At 32.9% G+C, this 27,022-nt stretch overlaps 3 protein-coding genes across 3 annotated transcripts; 1 reads left to right on the top strand and 2 right to left on the bottom strand.

The window, feature by feature from the left end:
- Positions 1-502: 502 nt before the first annotated feature.
- LOC142641533 (vestitone reductase-like) lies at positions 503-4,915 on the bottom strand. The gene is made up of 4 exons (XM_075815970.1): positions 4,795-4,915; positions 1,949-2,473; positions 885-1,080; positions 503-784 (listed from the first exon to the last, which is right to left on the bottom strand). Exons 1-4 carry the CDS (start codon positions 4,913-4,915, stop codon positions 643-645), a joined length of 984 nt encoding a protein of 327 aa, XP_075672085.1. The 3' UTR covers positions 503-642.
- Positions 4,916-9,568: 4,653 nt separating this feature from the next.
- LOC142640899 (protein BRI1-5 ENHANCED 1-like) lies at positions 9,569-16,045 on the bottom strand. The gene is made up of 4 exons (XM_075815215.1): positions 15,841-16,045; positions 10,515-11,042; positions 10,124-10,322; positions 9,569-10,009 (listed from the first exon to the last, which is right to left on the bottom strand). Exons 1-4 carry the CDS (start codon positions 15,962-15,964, stop codon positions 9,868-9,870), a joined length of 993 nt encoding a protein of 330 aa, XP_075671330.1. The 5' UTR covers positions 15,965-16,045; the 3' UTR covers positions 9,569-9,867.
- Positions 16,046-21,997: 5,952 nt separating this feature from the next.
- On the top strand, positions 21,998-26,955 carry LOC142641317 (putative protein S-acyltransferase 14). Its single transcript, XM_075815725.1, has 7 exons — positions 21,998-22,627; positions 22,982-23,201; positions 23,283-23,374; positions 23,668-23,791; positions 23,874-23,959; positions 25,375-25,440; positions 26,221-26,955. The coding sequence occupies exons 1-7, from the start codon at positions 22,418-22,420 to the stop codon at positions 26,344-26,346; spliced, it is 924 nt and encodes a 307-aa protein (XP_075671840.1). The 5' UTR covers positions 21,998-22,417; the 3' UTR covers positions 26,347-26,955.
- The last annotated feature ends 67 nt before the right edge of the window (positions 26,956-27,022 follow it).

The following is a 27,022-nucleotide window of genomic DNA, read 5'->3' as shown; positions in this document are numbered from 1 at the left end:
TGACGAAACTAAGGTAAAAGGCTAAAAGACAAAGGACAACTAGAATACAAAGAAGTAAGAGAAACTAATTTAATAATGAGAGAAGAAAGATAAAATAATTTAATATTTGTAACAACTTGCTACAGTGAGTTGCTACTACTAACAGTTCACTGTAGCAAGTTGGTAAAATATTTTATGTTTAGCAACATTGCTGTAGGGTGTTTTTTTTTTTTTTTTTTTAGATCTATAAAATAACTAAAAAGCTATTTTAGGTGCATTGTTGTGAATGCTCTTATCCAATACAGCACGGATTCGATAATCTCACATTTAATAAGCATTTGATAAGGTCATGACTCATGAGCCATCTTCCACGCCACCAATCTGTGTATAGCCACTTAACAAACACTGAAGCTAGCAATGATTAGCAAAATAACTTATGCATGAAAAAAAAGAGAGAGACAAAATAAATCAATGCCATAGTAAGAGAAAGGCACACCTTACATATATTTCACTTAGTCACTTATTCATTTAACTATTAAAAAGTTTCTTAAAATGATTTATTAACATAATCCTTTTATAAATATTGAAAATAGTAAAATATACTTCTTCGTCTTCTATACACATACATTTGGCAGAATCCAAAATTCATTGAGCATTCATGAACTAGAGAAAACCCTTTTCTTTGCAGCATTGAATAGCTTCATCAAACATTTCATTGAGCCCATACTTGTACTTGAAGCCAGAATCTAAGAGCTTCTTTGATGACAGACCCGCTGTTTTATAACCTCTAATTTCCTTTAAATAACTACATAAGAATGAGAAAAAATAATAATAATAATAATAAGGGAACTTCTTCTTCTTAACTTAAGTCTTTGAGATTAAAGGAAGAGAATAATTAAACTTACTCTAATGTTGGTATTTGAAATTCTGGGTATCTTTCAGAAAGAAATTCAGACATCCTTTCAAGTGTCATGATCTCTGATGAACAAATGTTCCTTCCTTCCGCAGTAGAACATTCAAGGAGAAAAATATGTGCTCTTGCCACGTCATCAACGTGAACCATAGGTGTATTCATAAGATATTTATATTGATCATTGTCACCTGCAATGATATTTGAATTAAAAGTAGTTTTCTTCCAGAAAGTTATAGAGGAAAATATATATATATATATATATATATGTATTCATATATAAATTAAAGATTTGGTTGTTTGCATTTCCACATGACAACTAATTAAGGCCTTCAATTAACACCAAAATTCATTTTATTTTTCCGATCACATCATTTACCGTATGAGAAACTTCAAGGTAAAATGTTATAGCATTTTCTTTTCAAAATTTTTCTTTTTCTTGATAAACCTTTTTCCATGCAATTGAAATTAAATTTCATGTTGCAATTATCTAACCAACATGCATAGGTTTGATACGAATTTTTTGTCAAGTACTTTCAACTTACTTAGTTGTAATTATTCTAGTATTTATCACTTTCACAATACGTCAGGCAATATAATAATGAACTAACATACTATTTATACCCTTTGAATTTGAGGTTGCTTCTAAATTGATCCATCAATTAACTCTTCAGTATTAGAACAATATATATCTATGTATTCCCTTCTATAAACATCCGAAAGAATCTTATCATCAACTCATACAAAATTGACATTGTTTTAAGAGAAAAATAGAAAGAAAAAAAAAGTTGTTTTTAGGCAGATTAATGGAAAAAATATGATGAGCCATAATAAAAGGAGCACATTAACATCATTAAGGGTGCAAATTATAAGTTTTAAAAGTTGAGAAATTGATTTAGAGGTAACCCCTAATTTAAAAGGTGTAAAATGCATTTTAATTAGCCTAAATCATTATTTCACATTTCGCTAAAATAAATAGACAATTATATCATTGAAAACAATTCACATCAGATGCAACTATTTGAAACATAAATGTCAAACAAGTGAACAAAAACATACCCAAAATCATAGCCAATGTTGTGCGAACTGAGCTAGGAAACTTGGGACAAATGAAGGGTCCAACAACAAAGGAAGGAATTATTGTCACCACGTCCAATCCATGTTTTTCTCCAAATTCAACTACTGCCCTTTCTGTTAATGTCTTGGAATATACGTAGGAACCTCCAAGTGGCTTTATAGCTTTAATGGTATCTACTTCACTCCAAAAGCTCTCATCCATTTCATCTTCATCATTGCCACTATACAAAACTGTTGATGCACTAGAAGTGTACACAACTCGCTTCACAGTCTTGGAGTTCAAGCATGCCTTTAAGATGCCTAGTGCTCCATTGATTGATCTTTTGGTTACTATATCTTCAGGTTCTTTGTCTTCAAAATCAACAGGAGTGGCAACATGAAGTACGCCAATACATCCTTCAATGGGTGCATTGAAACTCTCTGGATCGCTGAGATCTGCTTTGAAGATTTGGAGTTTCTCTGATGCTCCTGGTAGACTTGTAAGGAAGCCAGTGTCTTTCTTGTGCTCTGGTCATATATGTGAAATTCTATTAGTCTCTTTTTCTTTTTCTTTTTCTTTTTTTCTTTTTTTTTGGGTGAGAAGTGTTTAAACATAAATTGGACCCAAAAACTGAACTCAAAAGTCAAGATGAGATTTCTATTAAGCTAAAGTTGGTCATCCAGCATTTCTCAAGAAAAATTATTTATTTTTATCCCCTTGAATGTAATAGAATAACTATATTTAAATAACACAAATCATTTAAAAAATCTTGTAGTTTAATCAATACTTCTTCATATTTCCAAAAAAGATGTTTAAGTTCAAATTTTTTAGCCTAAGTGATCGAATTATCAATAAAATAAGGGAAAATTACATTTTGCCCATTTGTGATTTGTTCAAAAATTACTTTACTTATATGTGGTTTAAAAATTGGCACATTACCCACCTTTGGTAAGCTCTATTTCTTTATTTACTTCTAATAAAAATAAGGGTAAGCTTGTATTTTTACTACTCTTTTATATTTGTCTCCTCTCATAACAAAAAAAAAAAAAAAACTAAAAATATCCAGAGAAAATAGATATAAAAGTTAAATTTTATAAAATTTAAAATTTTCGGAAGAATTTTTCTCAAGAAATTGGTCAACTCAATAACGCCTTGAGCTTCTTGAGATATATATGCGTAAAGGTATGTCGCATTGAGCTAGGGGAAGAGACAAACTTGGTGGTAGGCTCGGAAGAAGACACACATGAAGTGACCTCACAACTGACCAACCACGGTGAGAATTGCTCTACTCTTTGCATTGTGGGGATATATGAAGGGCATAGGTAAGACAACTGATAACTCTGGGGAAGACAGTTCATAACCATAGAGCTATTCATCACCACTTTGAATTCCGAACCTGGGTGTCTCTACCTGATGAAGTGGCAAATGACAATGAACTCTGAGAATATTTTTCGAAGCCAGATCATGTCGACTACAGTGGAGCCGAATGCAAAAGATCAATATTACTGGATCCAGGAGGTGCACGATTTCTTGTGGGATACAAAGTATCTTGTAGTTCTGGACAACATCTCGACAAAGGAAGAATGGGATACTCTAAAATCAGCATTCCCGAAGAGCACAAATGGGAGCAGAGTTGTGCACACGATACATGGATGTAGCTTCACATGTCGACCAAAATAGCTTCTCACACCAACTGCGACTACAAACCAAAGATGAGAGCTGGGATTTGTTTCTGCCTGAAACATCTCAACCTGAAATCTCTCCAGACGTTGAAATGCAAAAAGTGAAAAAAAAAAAAATTGCAGAAAAAGTAGTAGGAAGATGTGGGGGCTTGCCACTTTCCATCTTACGCCTTGGGCATCTATTGTCAGGGACCAAAAGGGTAAATTGTGAGAAACTGTCCAGGGTATTAGAGCATATGGTTGGAAACCTTAGAATTAAATGAAAAAGACATGCCTCTTCACTCTCTCTTTACTCTAACTAGGCCGAACTATTAAAAGAGATCTCATCTTGCTTCTTGCATTTTCACACACAAAGCAAAGATGTATCATTAGGTTGGATTATTTTTATTGTGCTAATGATGAGAAGAAAATGGAGTTATCAAGATTGGTTGAATGTTCTTAATTTTGGTTGGATGATTAATTGTTTTCGTTGAATGTTTTTAATTTTTATAAAATCTAGCTTTTATATCTTTTTTTTTTCTCCTAATTTTTTAGTTTTTTATGTTTTAAAAGAAAAAAGACATTAGAGAGTAGTAAAAATATAAATTTATCACTATTTTTAACAGAAGTGGGTAACTAGAGACAAACAAAATTTATCTTAAGTAAAGAAAAACAAAACTTATCTCAAGTGAATAAATTAAGTGTCAATTTTTAAACTACAAATACCAAAATGTTTTTCGGACAAACCATACATGGACAAAATGTAATTTGTTCATAAAATAAATAAAGAATACAATTCCTAACAGCCATCAAAGAGGCCGATAGTTATTAGTTTCAGTGAATACATTTGTTTTGATATGTTAGTCTTTAATTAATATCAACTAACGACCTGTTTTAACTAATAACCAGAACACAGAAATTCTTTCTATATTCATTATTCAGCGACTTATAATAACAAGAAGAAAGAAAGAAAGATGATATATTTGACCTGTAGCTGAAATTAAAAATGTCATTTACATGGATCTTGTCTGAAGAGATACAGACAAGTTCCAAAACCAAAGACTAATAAAAAAATTACAGAAGTTAAACAAGATACCCTCCAAGATCATCTTGATCTTATGAATATTCCATGAAGACATTGAAAGAGCAAGAGCTAGCTAGATAGCCTTGGCAGAGATGTGGCTTACCTGGGTCGGACCTAACGGTGGTTCGAACATGGTAACCTTGATCAAGGAGCCTCATGATCAGCCATGATCCTATGTACCCAGTACCACCTGTGACACATACTGCACCCTTATGTCCCTCCATATCTCTCTCTCTCTCTCTCTCTAGAAGAATCACAAAAATACTTGGAGGCTTGACGTTTTTAAGATAACTTTCACTTTTGTGGTATGAGGAAAAAATTGGAAAATAACACCAATCTCCAAAATCACGTCATCTACATCAAAACACTGGAATCATGTCTCTTAGCTCGAGTTTTAGGGGCAAAATTGAGTCTCTTAAACTTGAGATACTAGTTTAGTAAATAGTTTGAAAACATTGCTAATTAATGATATTGTTTGGAGGTTGGTGTTATTTTCTAATTTTTTTTCATGATATAATATGAACCAAAGGTGGCAAAATTAACTGAAACCCATTTTTCCACCCACTTGAATGAGACCCAAACCCACTCAATTATTAATTAGGTTAAATGTGTATTAACCCAATTAGACCTAATTGTGATACAAATATCATTTCTACAAATCACCAAACTCTAAATACCCAAAACTACTAAAATTGACCAAAATACCCCTAAAACCTAAATAAAAGGACCAAAATACCCTCAAAACCTAAGAATTGACCAAAATATTCCTAAACCAAAAAATAACCAAAAAACTTCCAAAATCTAAAAATTGACCAAAATACCCCCTAAATCTAAAAATGACCAAACTACCCCAAAAACCTTTAAAAAAAGACCAAAATACCTTCGAAATCTGAAAAATGACCGAAATACCCAAAAAACCTAAAAATTGACCAAAATACCCTTAAACCTAAAAAATGACCAAAATATCCCTAAACCTAAAAATTACCAAAATACCCCAAAAATCTAAAAAATGACCAAAATATCCTCAAAACCTAAAAATTGACCAAATTACCCCTAAACCTAAAAAAAATGACAAAAATACCCCCAAAACCTAAAAATTGACCAAAATACACCCTAGACCTAATAAAATAACCAAAACACCCCCGAAACCTAAAAATCACCAAAATACCCCTTAAACCTAAAAAATGACCAAAATACCCCTAAAACCTAAAAATTACTAAAATACCCCATAAACCTAAAAAAATGCCAAAATACCCCGAAACCAAAATACCACCTAAACCTAAAAAATGAATGAAATACCTCTGAAACCTAAAAATGAACAAAACAACTCCAAAACCTAAAAATTGACCAAAATACCCCCTAAACCTAAAAAATGACCAAAATAAATTTGACAATAAAAAAAAGAAGTAATTTTTTCAAGTACTTTGAGATAAATCTGAAAAGAAAAGTATTTTTTCAAATAATTTGAGATAAATTTTATCACACTTAAATAGAATATGCAAAAGAGTTCTCAATAAAATAAAATTTTTATTGGTGCTTAATTCATTAAACACATTTTGCTACACACACCACTCTTCACTATTTCACTCGCTATTTATTTCATACCACTTAATTATTTGCTATCTCACTACACTTCTTATGATAGCTATATCATTTATTGGATATTGGATACAATATTTTTATTGGATAAATATAATCAAAGAAGCTATGTAGAACTTACAAAGCAAACAAGAAAACAAGGCATTAAATACCTAAAAGAAAATAAAATTAAGGATTTAGTAAATTATTTAGAAAGAAAAAAAACAATTAATATTTTAAGAGTTTTTTTATTTCTTATAAAACTTGTGTCAATTTTTTTTTTATAAATAATTTGTTCACAATTACTCTAAACTCACCTTTCTATAGTAGCGTAAAACCATTCTACAAAGGTGCAATTATTGAAATCAAGGAGTTGAAAAGTCAAGAAAAGGAGATCTTTCCTCAGTCTCCTACGTTATTAGCATTCTTCACAATTTCTGCACACCTTACTTGTAGTCAAACATTCAAAATAGTTGAAGAGACTCTCACTAGCCTGGTGCTAGAGTAGGTAATGACTCTCACACACATGAAAGCAATATTCCAAGCAGTGCGTTAGGTAGGTCATACATTTATCATGAGAAAAAGAAACAAAATAATGGGATCCATTATCTATCACATCGAACAATAGTTATAGGAACAAAATTTGTATTGTATGTTTACAAACTATGTTAGAGCATTAGCGTTGGGTTTAAAAACACCTCCAGTTGCTATTATACACACTAAAACTTAAAAAAGTTTTGCAACCTACTCCAATAAGTGATGGTTTGAATCCAACTTATTCACAGCTGCATTTTTTTTTAAATTTTTTTTTTAGCTGCAGTTGTTGACTTTTTTTCCGTAAATAATGTACCCGTGCCCTGTTTATAGGACCCACAAACTTTATTTTTTAGCAAACTTTTTATTAAAAATAAGTTTTACGGTACTATTTACACACTTAAAAATTATTTTATTATAATATTTTCACTTTTTAGCTATAAGTTCTATCCACGCTGAGGCTAAGCATGGATATATACAACCTCACTATCTCTCTAAGTATGGATATATACAACCTCACTATCTCTCTCCTCTCTTTCTTCTCAATCTCTGACTATCTCTCTCCTCTCTCTCTTCTTCTTTTCTTTTTCAATAACTCTCACTTTTTGTCTCTGATCCCTGTCTTTTCTTCTCCAAGTATTCTTCTCTCTTCTCTTTTCTTTTTTTCATCTTTCTCTCTCGATTTGGAGGTATTTTTTCTTAGTTGTGGGTCAAGTGGGGATGTGGTGGAGACGTGGGTTGTGGGTTGTGGGTCAAATGGGGCTGTGGTGGAGACGAGATCTGTGGGTTTCTGGTGGTCATGGGCGATGCGATGGTGGCGGTATGGGGATTGTGGGTCGGATGGCTGTGGGTTTTGGTGGATCTTGGTGGGTGTGGGATGGGCTGTGGGTTGGTTTTTAGGTGGCCGAATCGGTTTTGGTATGGTGATTGGGTGGCCGGATTAGTGGTTTTGTTGTTTGGTTGGTCAGATTGGTGGTGGTTTGGTGTTTGGGTGGTGGTTGTGCTTAATGATTGGTATTTGGGTGCTGTTTTTTTTTTTTTCCTGTTTTGTTGGTGGTTTCTGCCTTGGTGGGGTGTGTGTAATGGTGGGGTGATGGTGGTTGCTGCCTTGCTGGGGTGTGTGGTGGTTTTGTCTACCTTGCTGGGCATGTGCGTGGTAAAAAAAATAGATAAAATAGGTAGAACTGATAAACTGGAATGCTAACGCTCTTAAGGAGTCATAAGTAGAACTCTTAGAAAACTTATAGGTAAAACTGATATTTGAAATTCAGATGGTTGGCTTGTAAAAGGAGGAAGCTCAAGAGCTTATAAACCCATAGTTAAACTTACATTTAATTTATATGGGACATTAAAATCCTAACAAACTACTTATATATGACTATATTACAATTCTTTCTCCGTTTCAATATCCCCCCTTGAAAAACGTCATTTTGATTTCTCTTTTATCTAAAAGCCAAAAACAATTTCATTTAGTAATAATTGAACTTTTATCTAAAAGCCAAAAACAATTTCATTTAGTAATAATTGAAAATAAAAAGGGAACAAAATAGTGCTTTGAAAAATTTCGTAGACTATATCACAATTCTTTCCTAGAACCTGTTAGAAAAAAATGAAAAGTTAATCAATAACTAAGTACATTGGTTTATGAAATATTTTTTAAATTTTTTAATAGTAAAAAATTTATTTTTTAACGATATTCTATATTTTCCATAAAAGTGGTATAATTGTCTGTTAACAAATACTCTAAGAATACCCATTAACCAAGCCCTTTGAAAAAAGAGGAACCAAAATTTTATTTATATTCCACGGCTGGTAGTCTATAATACGTCCCCCCCCCCCCCTCCTCTCCTCCCCCTCTTCCTTAAAATAACGAACGTAACCTCAATTTTAAATGAAAGTACAACTTCTATTAATTTCTCTCAAGCCCAATTCATACTAAATTACAAATTACACTTGTTGTGGTTAAAATTCACCCCAAATTACACAATTTTGTGATTAAAATTTATCCCAAATTCCACCATTTGCGATAAAAATATACTCCAAATTACATTTTTTGCAATTCAGCCCAAATTACACTTTTTTGGTTATAATTCATCCTGGATTATATATTGGTGATTAAATTCATCCTAAATTACACTTTTTATGATTAAAATTCATCTGACTTACACATTTATTGTTAAAATTATTCTCTCATAATTACACTACTTGTGGTTAATAATATTCATCATGAATCACACCTGTGTGACTAAAGTTCATCTCAAATTACATCTTTATGGTTAAAATTCACCTCCAATTACACTCTTGTTGTAAAAATTCACCCAAAATTTCTCGTGTGATTAAAATTCACCCTCAAATTACACCTTTGCGGTTGAAAGTCATCTTGAATTCCACATGTATGATTGAAATTCACCATGAATTATACCCTTTGCCATTAAAATTCACCATAAATTACACATTAATTTGTGGTTAGAATTTACCTTGAATTACACCGTAAATAGTTCCAGACTTCCGTGTCACAGAAAACATTATTCCACAACTTGTTTTTGATTGATGATAAAATACTCCGCAATCACAAAATGTGCGATCTTTTCTTAGCAGTGTTCTCTCACTTTTGTAAGCTCCACCTTATTTTGCAATATATTCTCTTTCTTTTGAGCAAATTGGTCCCAGGGGCCAAATGACCATTCAACATGTTTAAAAAATTCTGTAAGTGATCCGAAGCTAAAATCCACAATACACTAGGAACGTGATGCCATAATGGTATTTTCTAAGTTAAAATCAAGGTTTAGACCAACATGATACAAATATATATATTTATATATGATTTCCATTAGACAAAGAATGGCCTTACAATAGTCATACATGATACATGCATGGAATTAAATTTAATTAATTTTGATTGATCCTAAAAAAAATTATTAAAAGTCAACTAAAAGCTTAATTTACACTAGATTAAATGGCAAGCAATTGTGAACATGCAATCATTCGATAGTCTTGTTACCATTTGTCCTTTTACTGTAATTATCATGGTTTTCTCGAGAACTTTTTGCCAAAGATGCATGGATTAAAGAAAACCCTTTTCTTTGCAGCGCCGGATAGCTCCATCAAACATTTCTTGGACGCCATACTTAAACTTGAACCCAGTACTTAAGAGCTTCATCGATGAGAGACTTGAATGTCCATAACTTGTAGAGTTTTTAAAGTGGCTGTCAAGAGAGAGAGAAGTAAGAAGCTAAAAAGAGTACTATCATATGGAAATTGTGTTTTGAGTCAATGTGGAAACTGAAATTATGAAGCAAATAAATAAGAGAAATACTCACTCTTCCATATTTGGTAATTGAAATTCCGGGTATCTTGCCAAAAGAAATTCATACATCTGATGCATAGTCATTTCGGCCGAGGAACAAATATATCTCCCTTGTGCATTAGGATATTCAAGAAGGTAGATTTGTGCACTAGCTACATCATCTATGTGCACCATATATGAGTGCATAAGATATTCATAATGGACCTCTTCACCTGCATTCAAATGCTCTTTAATTAGTTATCGTTCTCCTCGTGAAATAGTCTGGTCAAAAACTAAGGTACTACTTCTTTATATTATGGGGGAAAAAAAAAAGAAAAAAGAAGAAGTTAATCTCCTATGGCTCTAACATCTCAAAGAACTAAGGTGAAATTGAAAGAATGTATGAAATGAGAAATGAAACAAACCCAAGATCATAGCAAGTGCCAAAGACACTGAGGAGGGAGTAGTAGGACATATGAAGGATCCAACAACTAGGGGAAGAACCAATGTTATAAGATCCAATCCATTTTTTGCCGCAAACTCTAGTGCTGTCCTCTCGGTTATGGTCTTGGAAAGCAGGTAAGAAGGATTTACAAGCTTGCTACTTCTACAAATATCAAGGTCACTCCATGTACTTTCATCTGTCACACTTAGACCTTTGTTGTTGTACAATATTGTGGCTGCACTGGAGATGTATATCACTCTTTTCACTGATCTCTTCGAATTCAGGCACGCCCTCAAGATTCCTAGCGTTCCTTCCACAGCCCGTTTGGTCACAGCTTCCTCCGGCTCTTTGCCATGAACATCCATGGGATGGGCAAGATGAAAGACTCCAATGCATCCTCCGATGGCTGTGTTGAAACTGTCTGGATTGTTGAGATCAGCATGGAAAAATTGGAGCTTTTTTGAGGCTTCTGGTAAATTTGTGAGGTAGCTAATGTCTTTCTTGCAATCTGATCATAGTTTTAAAAGTCATTACCAAGTGCTAGATAACATATTTAGGTGGTCAAAATTTAGTTTATTTTCTTATCGAACATGTTTAAGTTTACTCATGAGCTACCTGAAGAAATACTTCCTTGTCCACATGTAGTAAATATCATGACTAAAACTTTCTACCCATGCACAATTTATTTTAATAATTAATAACTAATTTATAATTGAAATTATATTATTAGAGTTAACAAGATATAATCATTTTCATTTATTATTTTATAAATGTTAAATTTACAGACCTTGTTGGGTAAGAAATCATACATAATCTTTGCTAAGAAATAGAACATTTATATTAATTAGTGAATTATAAATTAATAAGTTGACATCTTATGAACTTGTCTTAAAATTTAGATGATTCAATCTCACATCTATGTAAGTATAATTTATATGTTACACATTTAAACTTATAAAATTATATATGTCTGCAAATTAAAACTCATACTCACAACTTTGTTTTTGAACGTATTATTATATTTGAACTTATTTCATTTAATGGTCAAATCTAAATTTAAGTTTAAGTTTGACTTATTTGTTATATAAACAAATATAAACAAGTTTTTCTGAATCAAGCCAAAATAGTTAATAAATAGCATGGAACCAAAGAGATTGTATATTCCATTTTTTATTTATTTTATATTTTCCATCATGTACAATATACATCTTTCATTCTTGTATGAAACAATTTCGATGAATCACTAGTGGCTGTAGGTTCAATAAAGCACTACTCGTCAAGTTTGGGGCACCACTTGTCAATTTATGTATAGCTTGTGTTTATAATTATGTTGCAATTGGTTCTTATTACTGGAAAATAATATGACAACATTTGGATTGGATATTCTTATTAAATTGTTAGAATTGTTAAGTTGAATTGTTATTAAGATGGTTGACTAGCTAAAACATTTGGATTGGATATTGTAAAATTGTGATTTATAACTGTTGAGGTCTCAAATATATATATATAGGAAAAATGATAAAAGGCCCAAGGAAATGGTACATTGGGCCAAATCTGTGGGAAATAAAAGAATTGGAAAGGAAGAGAAAGATTGAAGCCACAAAGAAAGGGAGGACGATGGACCTGAGGCCCAAAAAGAGGGTAAGGAGTCCATAGAAAAAAAAAAAAAACGGAGAAGGGAAGGAAAAGAATTCAGCCCACCAAGACCTGAGGACATTGGGGATTGCCTGAGATCTCTGGATGTACAGCACGGCTAAAGAAGGATTAAGACAACTCAGAAGACCCCAAGAAACAAGAAACAGATGGGCCTTCTTCTCGAAGCAACCAGTAATACAGTGCAAGACCTGAAGATTTGTACAACAACGGCTTAGAAGTAGGGAGTCGGTGTCTTGGGAATCTAGAAAAAAAGAAACCCACAAAAGGAAATGGATGGGAAAACCAAAGGTTTTCCCAGAAGAAGACTTCACTTACTGGGAAAAATGACAAAAGGAATGGGCGTCTAAAAGGGGTTGAGCCTGAAAAGAGAAGACAGACAAAAAAGGGATTTGGAAGGCAAAATGGTCTCAGAGTAGAAAGTCAGCGAGGCACTTTCAAAGAAAGAAACATCAAAAGAAAGAAGCTATGAAAAAATAAGAAAAGGGAGTAGTCGCTGAGATGAACAGAGGGGCTCTTGTACCCAGGGGGCCAAAGGGGAAGAATCAATGGTACCTCAAAACCCTAATGTGACACTATAAAAGGGGGAGAGCAACCAACGTTGAGAGGGATTATATATTTAGGCAAGCAAGAGAACAAATAGAATCAGTAACAAGCTCTGTAAAACTCAAAGAAAACAGGGGAATACCTCCTAGTATCCCAGGAACAACCACTATAGCACATGCTTGGATTCAAAATGATTCAAACTTTGCAAGTCTTGGAGACCTAAAAGAGTCATTTAAATCTGTAATTTTTGAGCTTATTTGAACCTTGCATTGATTCTTGGTGAGCTCGTTATGATCTATAACTAAGAAAATTAATGAAACATTTCCCACAGATTTAAGGATCCTGAGCAAATACTTCATTATTTCCTTTATTATATTTTGTCTACCCTGTTGATTTTCTCGTTAATCAATACATATATTCTCGAATGCAAGTGTAAGTGAATTGTAGGAGTCTCGCCCTGTGCATCATTTGGTCTTTAAGTAGCCCACTTAGCTACGGTAGACCAAGCCCAATCCCCTCAAACTATAATCAGGGAGTCCGGGATCCTCGTCTAAACTTGGGCCTGGGTGCTGTTCGAAAAAGTGACTCCCACAATAACTATGTTTTATATTGGTTTTATTCTATGACAAAAAGTGTTGTAATTGTATTAATTTTTATTTTTTTTATTTTGTGGGATTTTATTGTATTAGGTTTAGTTTTAAGTTGGTGAAGAATCGAGAATGAAATGAAGATTAGTGCAGTTTCGCGACTACTTGCAAGAAGTTCGCGAGAAGAGTAATCCGCGAAAAGGTCACGTGAGAAGCACATGCTGGAAGTTGAAGAGTCAAGTGTCAGGCTTCATTTCGCGAGTACTTCGCGAGACAGGCCATCTCGTGAGGTACCCTCGAAACATTCTGTCTAGAGGTTTTTAAGTGTAACTTTCTTACCATTCACTCATACTATATATATTCTCATTACCCACAAAAGTAAAAGAGACTATTCAAAGAAAAAAAAAAACCCCTAGATAGATTTTCTACAACACAACACAACACACTCATCTTTTAGAGAGAGAACTACTTACTTTTAGAGAGAGAGCTACTTACTTTTAGTGAGAAATCATTGCCTCTTTTCCTTCCCTCTCCCATTGTTATATCTTGAGAGGAGATTTGTACCCAAACGCAACCCACTTCAGATTTGAGTGTAGAGAGTGTTTGGAGTTTTGGAGATTTGCCAAGAGAAGCCGGTGAGGCTTGGCGGATTCAGAATGCTAGTGAAGACAAGACTTCGAAAAGTTTGTTGGTAGTAGGAGCTTGGAGGACTTATAAACATTGGGTAGATTAGGCTTGGAGGGTCTTTTGTTATTCGTATACTCCAACTTATTTACTAGTGGATCAATTTCTACTTTGAGGGTCGTAAAGAGATTTTTTGCCAGGTTCTTCGGTTTCTTCTTCGATAACAAGTCTTGGTGTTATCTTGTATTTGCATCTCTCTTCCCTTTCTCTTTAAGTTTTATTTTTATTGGTGTTTGCTTGCATATACCTTAGAGAGTAGATCTAGTGATTACGTTTCATTTACTCTTGTTCTGTGCTTAGATAAGTTAGAGTAAAAGCAATCTAGCCGTAATTTTTAATTGGAGGTCTGAACGAGCTCTTGTGTTTTAGCACAAATCCGAGCTTTCAGATACTCTTAACATATTAGAGCATAGTGTATTTAGTTTTTTGTTAAATTAGAAAAGAACATAAGAATGATGTCAAGAGAGAAAGCGGAAGTAAGAAAATTAATGTATTTTAATTTGACTTAATAGCCATTGTCCACAACGGAAAGTCCCTATACTTTTATACTCTTCTAAATTTGTGTGTTACAATAAACCGAATGCAGAGTACATATAAAAATACATTAAACTTAGGGTATGTTTAGTACGCAAGAATGGAATGATTTTTTTCTTTGTAATTTTCATTTAATTGTTTGGTTACATTTTCATTACATGGAAGAAATAAATAAAAAATTTAAATGAGGACAAATATAAGTCCAATCAATTTATATTATGTTATTAAATATAATAAAACAAACAAACAAATTATAAACTCATTTTTTACATATTAATTTGAATTTAAAGTATGTATTACCATTTTTATGAAGCACATATATATATATATATATTTAAAATATATATCAAGCTTTTTTTTTTTTACTTATCAACATTTTATTAAAACAAGTGAATTTTCATTTCTTAGAAATTAATATTTAGGGGTGGTGTTGTTTGATTTTTATATTTTTATTTTTAAAAATTGAGGTAGATAGTTTTTTTTTTGAACAAAAAATAATAAAAATAATTATCAATATAATTATTTAAGGGTATTTTAGAAACTTAATTGAAATTATATGATTCCATTTTATCATCACATCATATTATACCAAATTGTAAAATAAATATTCAAAATTTTATTCATCTGTCATGTATCATCAAACATATACATAATTATTTAGTTATATTTTCTTGTAATTCCTATAATACTTATTCCTATTTCCCAGAAGTCACAATGACTAAACATGCTCATATATATGTGTATTTTTTTGTTACAAATTCCAAATCAATATATAAAAGAAGAATTAATTTCTCCAGGAAAATCTTAACTCCGATCCACCATAGCCGACTGATTTCGGCTTTCAGATACTAGACTGTTGGCTGAGTTATTGACTCTACAACATGATTTTCCTCTTAATAAAAGTCACCAAATATTAATTCATTGATAATTGTCTTCTATTTAAAAAGACTAATTCACAAAAACCTAGAACTTGATACAGTTGAACTAACTCTATCGCATGCATATACAGTACGATACTTATTAAGGAAGGCAATAAACATTTGACTCTTATATACTTTATATATCCTGAAATCAAGTGAGATCGACCATGTTCCTCTTCTGTTTTTTATTTTATTTTTATTTACCTTTTATAATAATCATCATCGACATGTAAAAAGTAAAAACCATTCTTCCAAGTATAATATCTTGATGCTCAAGGTGTTCATCAATTTTCTGTGTATCACCTTGAACTCAAGAGGGAAACCCCATATATATATATCACAGAAAGCAAAGTTCATTAGGTATAAGAGAAAAGAATCTTACTTGCTGGGTCGGATCTAACTGTGGCTCGGACGGAATAACCATGCTGAAGAAGCCTCATGATCAGCCACGATGCTACATATCCCGTTCCTCCTGTTACACAAACTGTACCTTTATCTTCTTCCATCTCTGTGTGTGTGTGTGTTAATTTATCTTCATGTCATCCTCCCAGCACTCAAATAAGGCCAATTTTGTGCTGCCTATTGAGGGGTCATGTGGTTCTTATATATACGTGTATTATTACATTTCTTTTAATTTAAAATATGACACATTTTCATCATTACTTTGTAAATTTCTTTACTATGCAATTATATCAGTACGTGACATGCTCTCTCTCTCTCTCTCATGGTCTATGTGAAGAATCTTGTAGTTCAAGACACATTTCTTGATGTTTTTAAATGAGATATCAAAGATTATGTCATGGTCTATGTGAAATTCAAGACACATTTTATTGGAAAATTCTTAAGTACTTTTGGAGTATGGATAAATGGTATTTCATTCCCTCACATTCATGGTGAACCCTACTATGAATTTAATGTGTGAATCTCATCATGAATGTAAGAGGAGATAATATCATTCTTCGTGCTCGATAGTACCTCAAAATTACTCAATTTCTTAATGTTTCTAATTGAGATATCAAAGGTTCAAATTCTTAATAATTATATTTATTAAATTATTTCTAAAAAAACCTGTCATAATCTACGACTAGGTGTCATCTAGCTATTAAAAAAATATCATACACCAACATGTGCACATTGTTTATTAAACCCTTTTTTTTGTTTTTTCGTATATGACATAGCGTTTACGTTTCTATAATGTGAATTTATTCGTGTTAATCTGTTACAATACTTATCTTGCTAAAATCCACGTTAAGCTGAGTGATGCCGCTTTCTAGCATAATTGTGTTTATACTTTATATATATACCTATGGGCTCTATAATATGCCTCATTGTTTGAATTCTTATTTATTATATATGTACTAATGCAAAATGATAAACCAGAAAATATATCGTCCAAACAGTGATAAATGAGCATTAAAACTAATGTACGTACATTAGAAATGGAAGAACGTTACAGGTTTTGTAACTGCTGATCATTAAAGATGTTAGCCAAAACAATTGATACGTTACAAAAGGCAATAAAGCCTGGTTAATTGATGACATAATAACAGCAGCCTATATGATCCAGCCCCTATAAAAGGAAATCAGACAAATCAAGGAAAGGTACACAAAAAAAACTCTAGAAACCTAAAGAAGAATTGATTACTTAATTATTGCGTGTTGAAGTTATAATTTTGACTTGATCATCTGAGCGTGCTTTCTCCACCAAAATCTCTCTTTCCCTTTTGAATAATATTAGAAATATAAACTATTTTACAAAAAATTTTACAAATTTTGATGTGATTAATGATTATTAATAAATAAAAATGTAATATTAATAGTGAGGTTAGATGAAAACCAATAAAAAATTGGTCACATCAACAATTTATAAAAATATTATAAAATGGTTTGTGATCGTAGTATTACTCTTCTCTTTTTGCAGACGGTGGAAGAAGGTATTGGCTCCGTTTGACTCTCACCCAAATTTTCTAAAACAAATAAATCTACTAATGCAAAACTATCAAAAGGTAATAATATATTTTAAAAAAAGGGTAATAATATCACCCGAGTGTCCCTTTCAAGTTTCAACATTCATTAATTACAAAGTAATCGAGTTGAAAATAATACAATATGACAGCTAGCTAGCATGCTTTGTTTATAACCTATCCTTTTATTTTATTTGATCAAATATGATGAAGCTAGCGTAAATTAATCGTAGGCTTTAACTCTATAACCTTCCTGTAACGCCCGTTGCGCCGTTAGAGTTGGACGCGCGCCACTGGTTTTGCATATGTATGAGGTTTTTTTTTTTTTTGAAATGTGCATATTTATGAGTTTAATTCATATATTCATTCTACATCTATTATTTACTAAATCTAAAAGCAGAGCAAATAATTAATATATAGTTTAAGAGTTTCGTATTTAATGACATATAATTTGCTAATTTTTTTTTTCAAAAAAAAGAAGCAAATCATTCCTTTACCATTATTGTAATTATCAAATTAAAAAGAAATAAATAAATAAAAACTCAATTTTTTTTAGAGAGTTTTAACCTACGGCGTCCGCTCCTGATGATATGATAGCTTTTATCATCAGACCAAGACATCAATCAGTTTTTAGTGTAGGCGGGGACTGAACCCTAGATTTCTTATTCATCAGAGACTTTACCATTTGAATTAATTGGAACCCACAATAAAAACTCAATCTAAAATGTAGTCAACTCAGCCAAAAAAATAAAAAATAAAAATAAAAAGAATGAAAAGAACTCGTTCTAATTGTAATTGCTTCATGATAAATCAATCCAAATGGCAAAATTATTCGCTAACCTTTATTGAAAGAAATTACATAACTTTTTTCCCCCCAAAGATTACAATTATTGAAAGCAAGATTTGTTTTCATTTGTTCTCAAAAGACAAAAGTTTCGTTTTAATCATTATAATTTCATGGTGGCCTTAGGCGTAGGGGACCCCAAATTATTAGTCATTTTCATCCTAGTAGCTAGAGGGCTATATGATCAATATTGAGGAGGCATTTTCCTCATAATTTATTTATTTTAAAAAAAATGAAAGAGTCAACCCTCATTTCATGAACTTTCATGAGTCTATTTTTATTGTCGTTTGCTTCTATTCTATTCGAAATGAGCTGGCCCAGCTGAGTGCCAATCTGTCTGATTAAATGATGAAAACCTTCGAAAGCTACTAGGTTTTATTTTTGGTTTTGCAAACATAATATAATTTTGCTTCAGAATTTGCACATTGTAGATGCATGGCTGGCTTTAAAATATATATATTTTGGCTTCGGATTTCGAAAGTTCCTTACTTGAGATGCAATAGTTGAGCGGTTTTTGTTTATAGATACAATAAAATTTTACTTTGTTTTATTTGATTATTAGAGAGTTTACCGATTGATCCAATTGAAATCCACTATAAACAATCATTTAAGTGTGATTTTATAAGTTATATACATTACATATATCATCTTTTTATTGTTGGTTATAGTTGAAATTTGTAACATAACTTTGTCGGTACAATTCACCCCTACACTATAAAATTGAGCAATAACCCCCTAAAACTTTTATTCATTTATTTTTAAATCACCCTACTCTATTAACACGTACATGACTAGGAATCTTATTTGAAAGCCAACATATTACATATCTAAAAGATTACATTCCTTGATAAGGCTAATACGTCAAACGTCAATCAAGTATGGTTTCAGCAGAATATTGGGCCTTTAGTGTTGATATTGAAACAGAAGTCAAGTCATGCATAATGACAAAAATGAAACTCTCTCCACATGTCCTCCATGTTCATGGCCCCCAAATCAGTACGAAACCCAGTCCAACTGGCTTAAGTTTTGGGCTAATAAATTTGCATCTTTGTTTATCAAAAAATAAAAAATAAATTTGCATCTTTTAACTTAATAAGAAGCAAAAAAAAAAAACAAAAAAACAAAACCGACAAGAGTCGGCAAAAAGCTCTATTATACGTCTCTATTTGACAGACAATGGGAAAAGTAGGAAAATACACTAATACTTTTTTTTGGGCCCAATCTTTGGATGGGCTTTGTCACATGATATTGGCCATAAGAGTGACTCGGGCTGGGTTTAGCTTCACATCAAAATATCTGATTAACGTTCCTTTTTTGCTTTTTTTGTTTTGGATCAGACAAGACAAGACAATATAATCATTAATCATCCTCGTCCAAATCCAACAAGTCACAGTAGTATTCTGCAAAATGTAAACTCAAATATCTTTACCTTTACAACATTTTTACAATAAATTATAAATAGTCATTATTAATTTTAATTTTAATTTATCATTAAAAATTATTTTTTACCTAATAGCAACGATTAAAAACAATTTATCACATAAGATTTATGATAGAAGTATTTGTAAAAATGTATTATGGTTATAATATTTCTCTTAATCATTTACTACCAAATAATGGTGAAACATGTGATTGTCCTCACGGTGAGAGAGGCCTTAGTAATTAATAATTGGGACATTCATTCAACACATTTTGAGTTGTATGTATAATTCATTCTAATAATGGAACATGTCTTTTTTTCCAACATTTATAATTTTATCAATATTAGATTCCTCATTAATTGTCATCACAACTATTCGTATGATAGTATACTTATTGTGGGGAGTAAAAAGATCTTAATAGGGATAGGGGCCGTTGGGCCTTGCTAAGGAAGGTCGACCTGCTCTTGGGTTTAGGGCTTGTTGGTACTTTAGGTCGGCCCATACGCCGAGGATCCGAGGATCCAGCCGAGGATGTTTTTCCCCTCGGACTGACACTAGAGAACCCGGGACTTCATGGTACAGGTTAGGGAATGACACGGTCAAGACCAGTGGTTAAAGGGGGTGAACCCTTGAATGTCCTAGAAGCGCCGATGTTGGGAAAGTGTCAAAGGTAAAGGCTGCTACCTCCACATTAAAGACCTGCCTTTCTACCAGCCGCATTAATGGGGAGGTGACACTTGAACAGTGGAAGGGAAACTTCTAGTTACTGTTCAAAGGCACTAAAAAAAGAAATATCTATGCTAAGGGAGGAGTTGGGGCAACACGTGTATAAAGTATTAAGAAGAAGAGTATTTAAGGAAGGACCTAGAACAGAAATAAAGATGGACTTTTTGTAACCTAAAAAGAAAACAAAAGAAAAAGAGAAAGATATAATATAAGAACAGCTCGGCTTACGTCCAGAGAGGCAGTTACAATAATCCTTGTTGTTTTCAATTACTTGCAATCTTTAGTTTGTCATTTAATCCTCACAAACTTCTAACCCAGGTTTGGCACTCTACAAATTCTTATTGTTTAAGGCTGCAGCATCTGTTCTTGGGTCAGTGCAATGTGCACTTACACTTATAGTTATATCATTTGCTTCCTGGGAAACTTTCATTATTTTCACTTTTCTTAAAAGTATTCTTTTCTAAACAATAATTAGTGATGATAAATATTAGTAATAGAAGTAATTAATATCATTTGTTCTTATGACACTAGGCATAGATCCGTAATCCATAAAAAAGAAAAAAGAAAAAAAAAAAAAAAAGGCATAGATCCGTAAAAGAAACCATCTTACAACAAGTAACACGATTTGCATGGTGCGGAAGTTGATTGAAAATTCAAAACTCTTTTGTCAAAGCAATACCCCATACTTCAAGTTAATAAGGACGGAACTTGGAAGTACCATTTTTTGGGCCAAAGGTTATTGACTTAAATTTTGTATATTTTTTCTAGAAGAATCATTTATGAATGACAAATAAAACCTTAAATTTCCTTGATGTACCTAATAGAAATTTATGTCCATGGGTTTCAGTTAGTATAATTAATACAATATTTAATAGTTAAATAAGAGATTTGAGTTCAACCTTCCGCTTACGTCAAAATTTAATTAATGTCTTGGCCTGATGATAACTAGCTCTCTACAAAATAATTATGTCTATTTGGTTATCTAATAATTTTCTATAGCTTTTTAGTTAAATATGATAAAAAAAAATTTAATAGCTTTTAAATTAAAGATGTGACAAAAATTAAAATTAAGAAAAAAAAAAAACCTAAATGCTAAAATTTGTTGCCAAAGAAAGACATTGATTGTGGAATGTCAACCATCCCGAAGTTTTGACCAAAAACTAAAATGGTTTAAAACCACACATTAGCATTTTGATTTTATCATAGTATACAAACAAAAAAAAACAAAAAAATTCAAACAAGAAAACTAACCTCATCTATCATGTGTTTCAATTTTTTTTTATTCTTTATTTTTGACTTTGCCAGATAACGACTACCTTCTAGATTGCTAATAAGTAATACCAATGAATATTATTATTATTATTTTCCTCGAAACAACAAAGGATGACTAATTTAACCCAAAAAAAACAAAAAAAAACAAAGGATGACTATTCCAATAGTTTATTCAAACAATGATACATTGACACTATTCCCATAGTTGGAAATTTTGGAATACTGACACTTTCTATTTCCAACTATGATCTCAATTAAAATAAAACCCAAATGGCCAAATCCAATATCTTATTCCCACAACATTTCAATTCCAAAACAAAAAAATAATACATAAAAAATAAAAAATAAAAACTTAATTTTCACTCTCTCTCTCTCTCTCTCTCTTTTATAACACTCATGGATTCCAATTTTCAAACCCACCTAACAACCTCCATAAACCCTTAGATTCATTCACCCAAGGAAAAAAAAAAAACAGGTAGAGTAAAGGTTGAGACAACCTTAATTATTATTATTATTATTATTATTTTTTACTTTCCACCTTAAAATTTATTGCTCTGTTTTTCTGGAAAATGCACATACCGAATTTCTAGCTCAGTGATTGCGTGTAGATCGCGGCCTTTTGCTTTTGGAAATCACAGAAAAAAATAAAAAAAAATCACGGAAAGCAAAAAGAAAAAGTACTATTTGTGTTTCGAATTGTACTTTTTTTTTTTTTTTGGGTTTTGTTCGAGTATGCATAGATCTGGAGCTACGATGGCGTGGAACGTGTTCAAGTTCTGTACGGCTCTGCGCGGACTGGGCTCGATCATGATCCTTTTGGTTCTTGGGGTGGTGGGTGTCACCTACTACGCTGTCGTTTTGACTACTTATGGCCCTGTTTCGTATGAGGGTGGCCTCGATTCTCTCATTGCTGTTTCCATTTTGATCTTGTTCCATTGCTTGGTGAGTCCTCAATTACTGATCACTATTGAGCTTCCAATTTTTGTAAATTTTGAATCTTTTTTGTTTCTGGGGTTGATGGGTTTTGTAACATTTGTGCTTTCAAAATTGTTTCTTGATTGAACATTTGTTTTGACAAAAAATGAAATATTTTGTTTGGAATTTAGCTTTCTAGGAAGTTACATGGTATTTGCTAATTGAATGTCATTAAATCTGATGGCTGTTTTTTTTTTTTTTTTTAGTGCATTTATGGTTTTAGAGTTGTAAAAAAAAAAATGGTGTATGATTAGGATTATAGCTATATGGAAATGGAAGGAACCGACGCTAAAAATGGAAACTTTGTAATGCTTAATGCAGTTGGCGATGCTATTATGGAGTTACTTTTCTGTTGTTCTGACGGATCCGGGTAGTGTTCCTCCTAATTGGAGGCCTGCTATTGATGAGGAGAGAGGGGAGGCCGACCCGTTGAATGGGTCGGAATTCATTAACTTGCCTGCAGATCCTACGAATCAGAGAATCCGGTTCTGTAGGAAGTGCAACCAGCTCAAACCACCTCGATGTCATCATTGCTCTGTTTGTGAGTCCCTACTACATAGAATTTCTTCTTATGATTTATATGTATCATGGCATATGAAGTGATATTGGTTTGTTTGATCAGGTGGACGATGTGTGTTGAAGATGGACCATCATTGTGTGTGGGTTGTTAATTGTGTTGGGGCACTAAATTACAAGTATTTCCTTCTTTTCTTGGTATGTTTCTCTACTCCATGGTCCCTAAGATTATCAACAGGATGTTAATTGGGTGCATGTGTAATTACTAATAGGAAAATCTACATATATATATAAAAAAAAATAATAAAAAAAAAAAAAAAAAAAATTGAATGGTTTTTGCTCAGCTTTGGAAAATGCCATTTTCATATAATAATAATACAAATCTGAAGTTATGTTTATTTTGTTTGTGTGACTGCATGACTCATGTTTTCTTGACACTCTAATTAAAAATATGAATTTGATCACTTTTCATTTGCAAAATGTCAATGCAGTTCTACACGTTTCTCGAGACAAGTCTTGTAACACTGTCATTACTTCCACATTTTATAGCATTCTTTAGTGATGGAGAAATACCTGGAACTCCTAGCACCCTTGCGACCACTTTCCTTGCCTTTGGTAAGGTCTAAGTAACCTATATGTCTGACTTGTTTAATTAATTCTCTGTATTTCTATTTAACTGTTTTTGCTTTATTTGCAGTCCTAAATCTAGCTTTTGCGTTGAGTGTTTTGGGGTTTCTGATCATGCACATATCATTGGTGTCCGCCAACACCACAACAATTGAGGTGCTTTATTTTCCTTACCTTTATAGATACATTACACAATCTTTTTCCCTTTTAATTTTTTAATTGGGCTGTGCTTTTATGCTACTTGCTGGAGATGCCAAAAGACTATGGACTTAGTCAAGCTGTTAGAGCAAAGTTACACATTTAGTAGTGATCTTGTGGGCATTTGGAAAAAACCTTAATTACATGGTGTGGCCTTTGTTGAACAAGAGCAACTTTGGCATGGTGTCATGAAGGCTAAATATGGGGAGCAGTGGGGTGATTGGTCTACGGTGATCATGAATAGACCTCATGGTTGTAGCTCGTGGAAAGGCATTTGGGCTGGTTGGGATGGATTTTCTGATTTTGTGTCTATTAGGGTGGGGAATGGCAGGAGAATCCAGTTTTGGCATAATGTATGGTGTGGAGATCAATCTTTACACATATTGTTTGTAGACTTATATTCCACTGCAGTGGAGAAGGACTATCTGTGCATTCGTTGATTATGTTTGGAGAGGATGGTAGAAGTGGGTGTTGCAACCATAGATTTCTTAGGGGTTTCCATGATTGGGAGCTAGAAGGGGAGAATGATCTGATGGATTTGCTTTACTCTGGATAGGTTGTAGAAAGAAATGAGAACCATGAGAAGGTGAAATTCAGTGTTTGGTCCTTTATGTTTGTGACGTGCACCTTTTTCTGTATTCCCTTGGGAAGGTGTTTGGGGCAGCAAGGTTCCACTTCAGGTAGCTTTTTTTGTTTGGATAGCAGTTTTGAAATCTAGACTTGTTGGACAGAAGGGTTTTTTGTTTTGTTTTTGTTTTGAGAGCTTGTTAAATGGAAGTCAGTGGTTGTTAATAGATGTGTAATGTGTAAGGGAAGTATAGCACTTGCTGTTGCAGTTTACTATTGCTAGGGAGATGTGGTCTTTTGCATTCAAGGCTTTTATGGTACCTTGAGTAATGCAAGGCTAGGTAATTGATTTGTTGACTATTTGGAGAGGGGTTGTTGGACATCACCATAACAGGATAGTGTGGCAAGCTACTTTGCATTGCATTATGTGGACCATAAATAGAGAGAGGAATTGCTGGACTTTTGAGAATAAAGAGCAATCTATGCAAGATATTAAAAATAGCTATTTGAGATCTATGCTTGAATATTGTGCATCAATTTTTTGTTGTGGGGGGGGGGGGTTGTGGTGGGGGTTGGTGTCTTTGTAGTTGTATTATTGATTTTTGGACCTCATGAGAGTCCATTTGTAATTCTTTAAGGGCGCTTGCATTTGAGTGATCCTTCTCTCTAATAAATTATTCTCTTATCAAAAACAAATTGTACTAAGATACCATTCTGAAGCCCCTTATTAAGCAATGCTCTTCCTTAAGGAGAGGCTGCAGCAGATGTGTACTGTGATGCTAATGGATTTTTTGCAATGTGATCAGGCATATGAGAAGAAAACCTCTCCAAAATGGCGCTATGACCTTGGTCGAAAGAGGAATTTTGAACAGGTTGGTACAGTTTACAACATATTGACATTCTGTTTAACATCTTCATAAAACTTAATCAAATGTTAAATTATATGGCAATTTCTTCTCAAATTTGGTTGTAACTCACAGTTCTAAGTACTATAAAGCTAGCATTGATGTGTTATATTTGTTAGAATTACTATGTTTTGAATGCCAGAAATTTCTGAATTATATTGGGATTGATTATGAACGAATGAATGGAAAAACAGGACAGCCTTACTACCCTCTAAAAGGGGGAAAATAAAGGGAATTTCCCATTAGTTATTGAAGTAATTGAGTTGCCAAATGATTAGGACAACAATCCTCAAAGCAGGAAAATTTTGACAGTATGGCCAAACTTCTTAGAGACTCCCAATTCATGTAATCTTTGCGTAATTGACTTGTAGCAAAACATGATAATGATTTTCCTTGGGATATGAATCTGTGATTACATGGCATCAGGATATGTTTCTTTAGAAATAGGACAGTGGGGTGTAGTATTAATAGTCACGCATAATACATCTTTACACTTGCATTTTTCTAAAATGAACTCACATGGTAAGTACTGTCAAAATTTGGAATTAATGGTAAGAACTTAATCTTGGACCCTCCTTCCAAAATTTGAAGATGATGGATGTGGGTACTTCTGTTTCTTCACCACCTCTTGTTCCATTATCACCCTAGGCATCTAATGATTCTTAGTGCATTTGTATATTATTCTTTGATGTAATAGGAACCATATGACTTTACTCTTAAACATTCAATTTTCTGTTTGTGCATTAGGTTTTTGGGACAGACCAACGATATTGGCTCATCCCTTCTTATTCGGAAGAAGATATTCGACGGATGCCTGCACTGCAGGGGCTTGAGTATCCATCAAAGCCTGACTTTGATTCCCAGGAGTTCTAAGAAACATTGGTGCAGTATCGCAAGAAATCCACTATTCACCCTTGTAACAATAGATATGGAGCCTCCCGAACTGTTCCTTAACATCTTAATTAATTGGACAGCTTACAACTAATCGGGCTCCTAACACATTCATTCCCACGGGCATCTTGTTGTAGTGTAACAAAGGGGGTAAAGAGAAAGAGGAGAGGAAAAGAATTGTATCAAGGGGGCCAATCGAAGGAAAAGCACGAGGACAGCCGAATCAATGTCAGTGGCTTCAACACGTTAGATAATGTTTATTTCATATTTTTTATCATATCTTTTGGGAAGTTTGGGAACAGAAAGATAAGGGCTGCAAGTTTTTTATGTGGTGGTATGATGGTTGATTGGAAATATAGAATCAATGTCAGTGGCTTCAACACATGTTAGAGATGGCCGTTCCAGTGTATGCTTGTTTTACATTCTCGTGAAATATCTAATTTCATACCATATTTATGCTTCCTTTGTTCTTTGATATATGGATGTTGCTAATGGCATGAAGATTGTGCCGTTTACACCCATGTGTTATAAGTTCTTTCAAATGTGTGGACACTGGCAGAAATGTATTTTGATGGCATTCATACTCAGCAACTTGCATCGAGCTTAATGAGAAAGAGGTTTTTTTTTTTTTTTTTTTTTTTTAAAGATAGTATTTTCA

The sequence above is a fragment of the Castanea sativa genome, chromosome 6, assembly GCF_040712315.1.
Source record: "Castanea sativa cultivar Marrone di Chiusa Pesio chromosome 6, ASM4071231v1".
Taxonomy (NCBI): Eukaryota; Viridiplantae; Streptophyta; class Magnoliopsida; order Fagales; family Fagaceae; genus Castanea; species Castanea sativa.
Note: the sequence above shows the minus strand (reverse complement) of the source record. Positions and strands in the feature narration are given on the sequence as shown.

Coding starts and splice junctions, on each gene's coding strand:
- LOC142641317 (XM_075815725.1), top strand. CDS start 22,418: ATGCATAGATCTGGAGCTACGATGGCGTGGAACGTGTTCAAGTTCTGT. Junction 23,960..25,374: donor CCAACACCACAACAATTGAG/GTGCTTTATTTT, acceptor CAATGTGATCAG/GCATATGAGAAGAAAACCTC. Junction 25,441..26,220: donor GAAAGAGGAATTTTGAACAG/GTTGGTACAGTT, acceptor TTTGTGCATTAG/GTTTTTGGGACAGACCAACG.
- LOC142641533 (XM_075815970.1), bottom strand. CDS start 4,915: ATGGAGGGACATAAGGGTGCAGTATGTGTCACAGGTGGTACTGGGTAC. Junction 2,474..4,794: donor CACCGTTAGGTCCGACCCAG/GTAAGCCACATC, acceptor ATATATGACCAG/AGCACAAGAAAGACACTGGC. Junction 1,081..1,948: donor AACATTGGCTATGATTTTGG/GTATGTTTTTGT, acceptor ATATCATTGCAG/GTGACAATGATCAATATAAA.
- LOC142640899 (XM_075815215.1), bottom strand. CDS start 15,964: ATGGAAGAAGATAAAGGTACAGTTTGTGTAACAGGAGGAACGGGATAT. Junction 11,043..15,840: donor AGTTAGATCCGACCCAGCAA/GTAAGATTCTTT, acceptor AACTATGATCAG/ATTGCAAGAAAGACATTAGC. Junction 10,010..10,123: donor CAATTACCAAATATGGAAGA/GTGAGTATTTCT, acceptor CTCTCTTGACAG/CCACTTTAAAAACTCTACAA.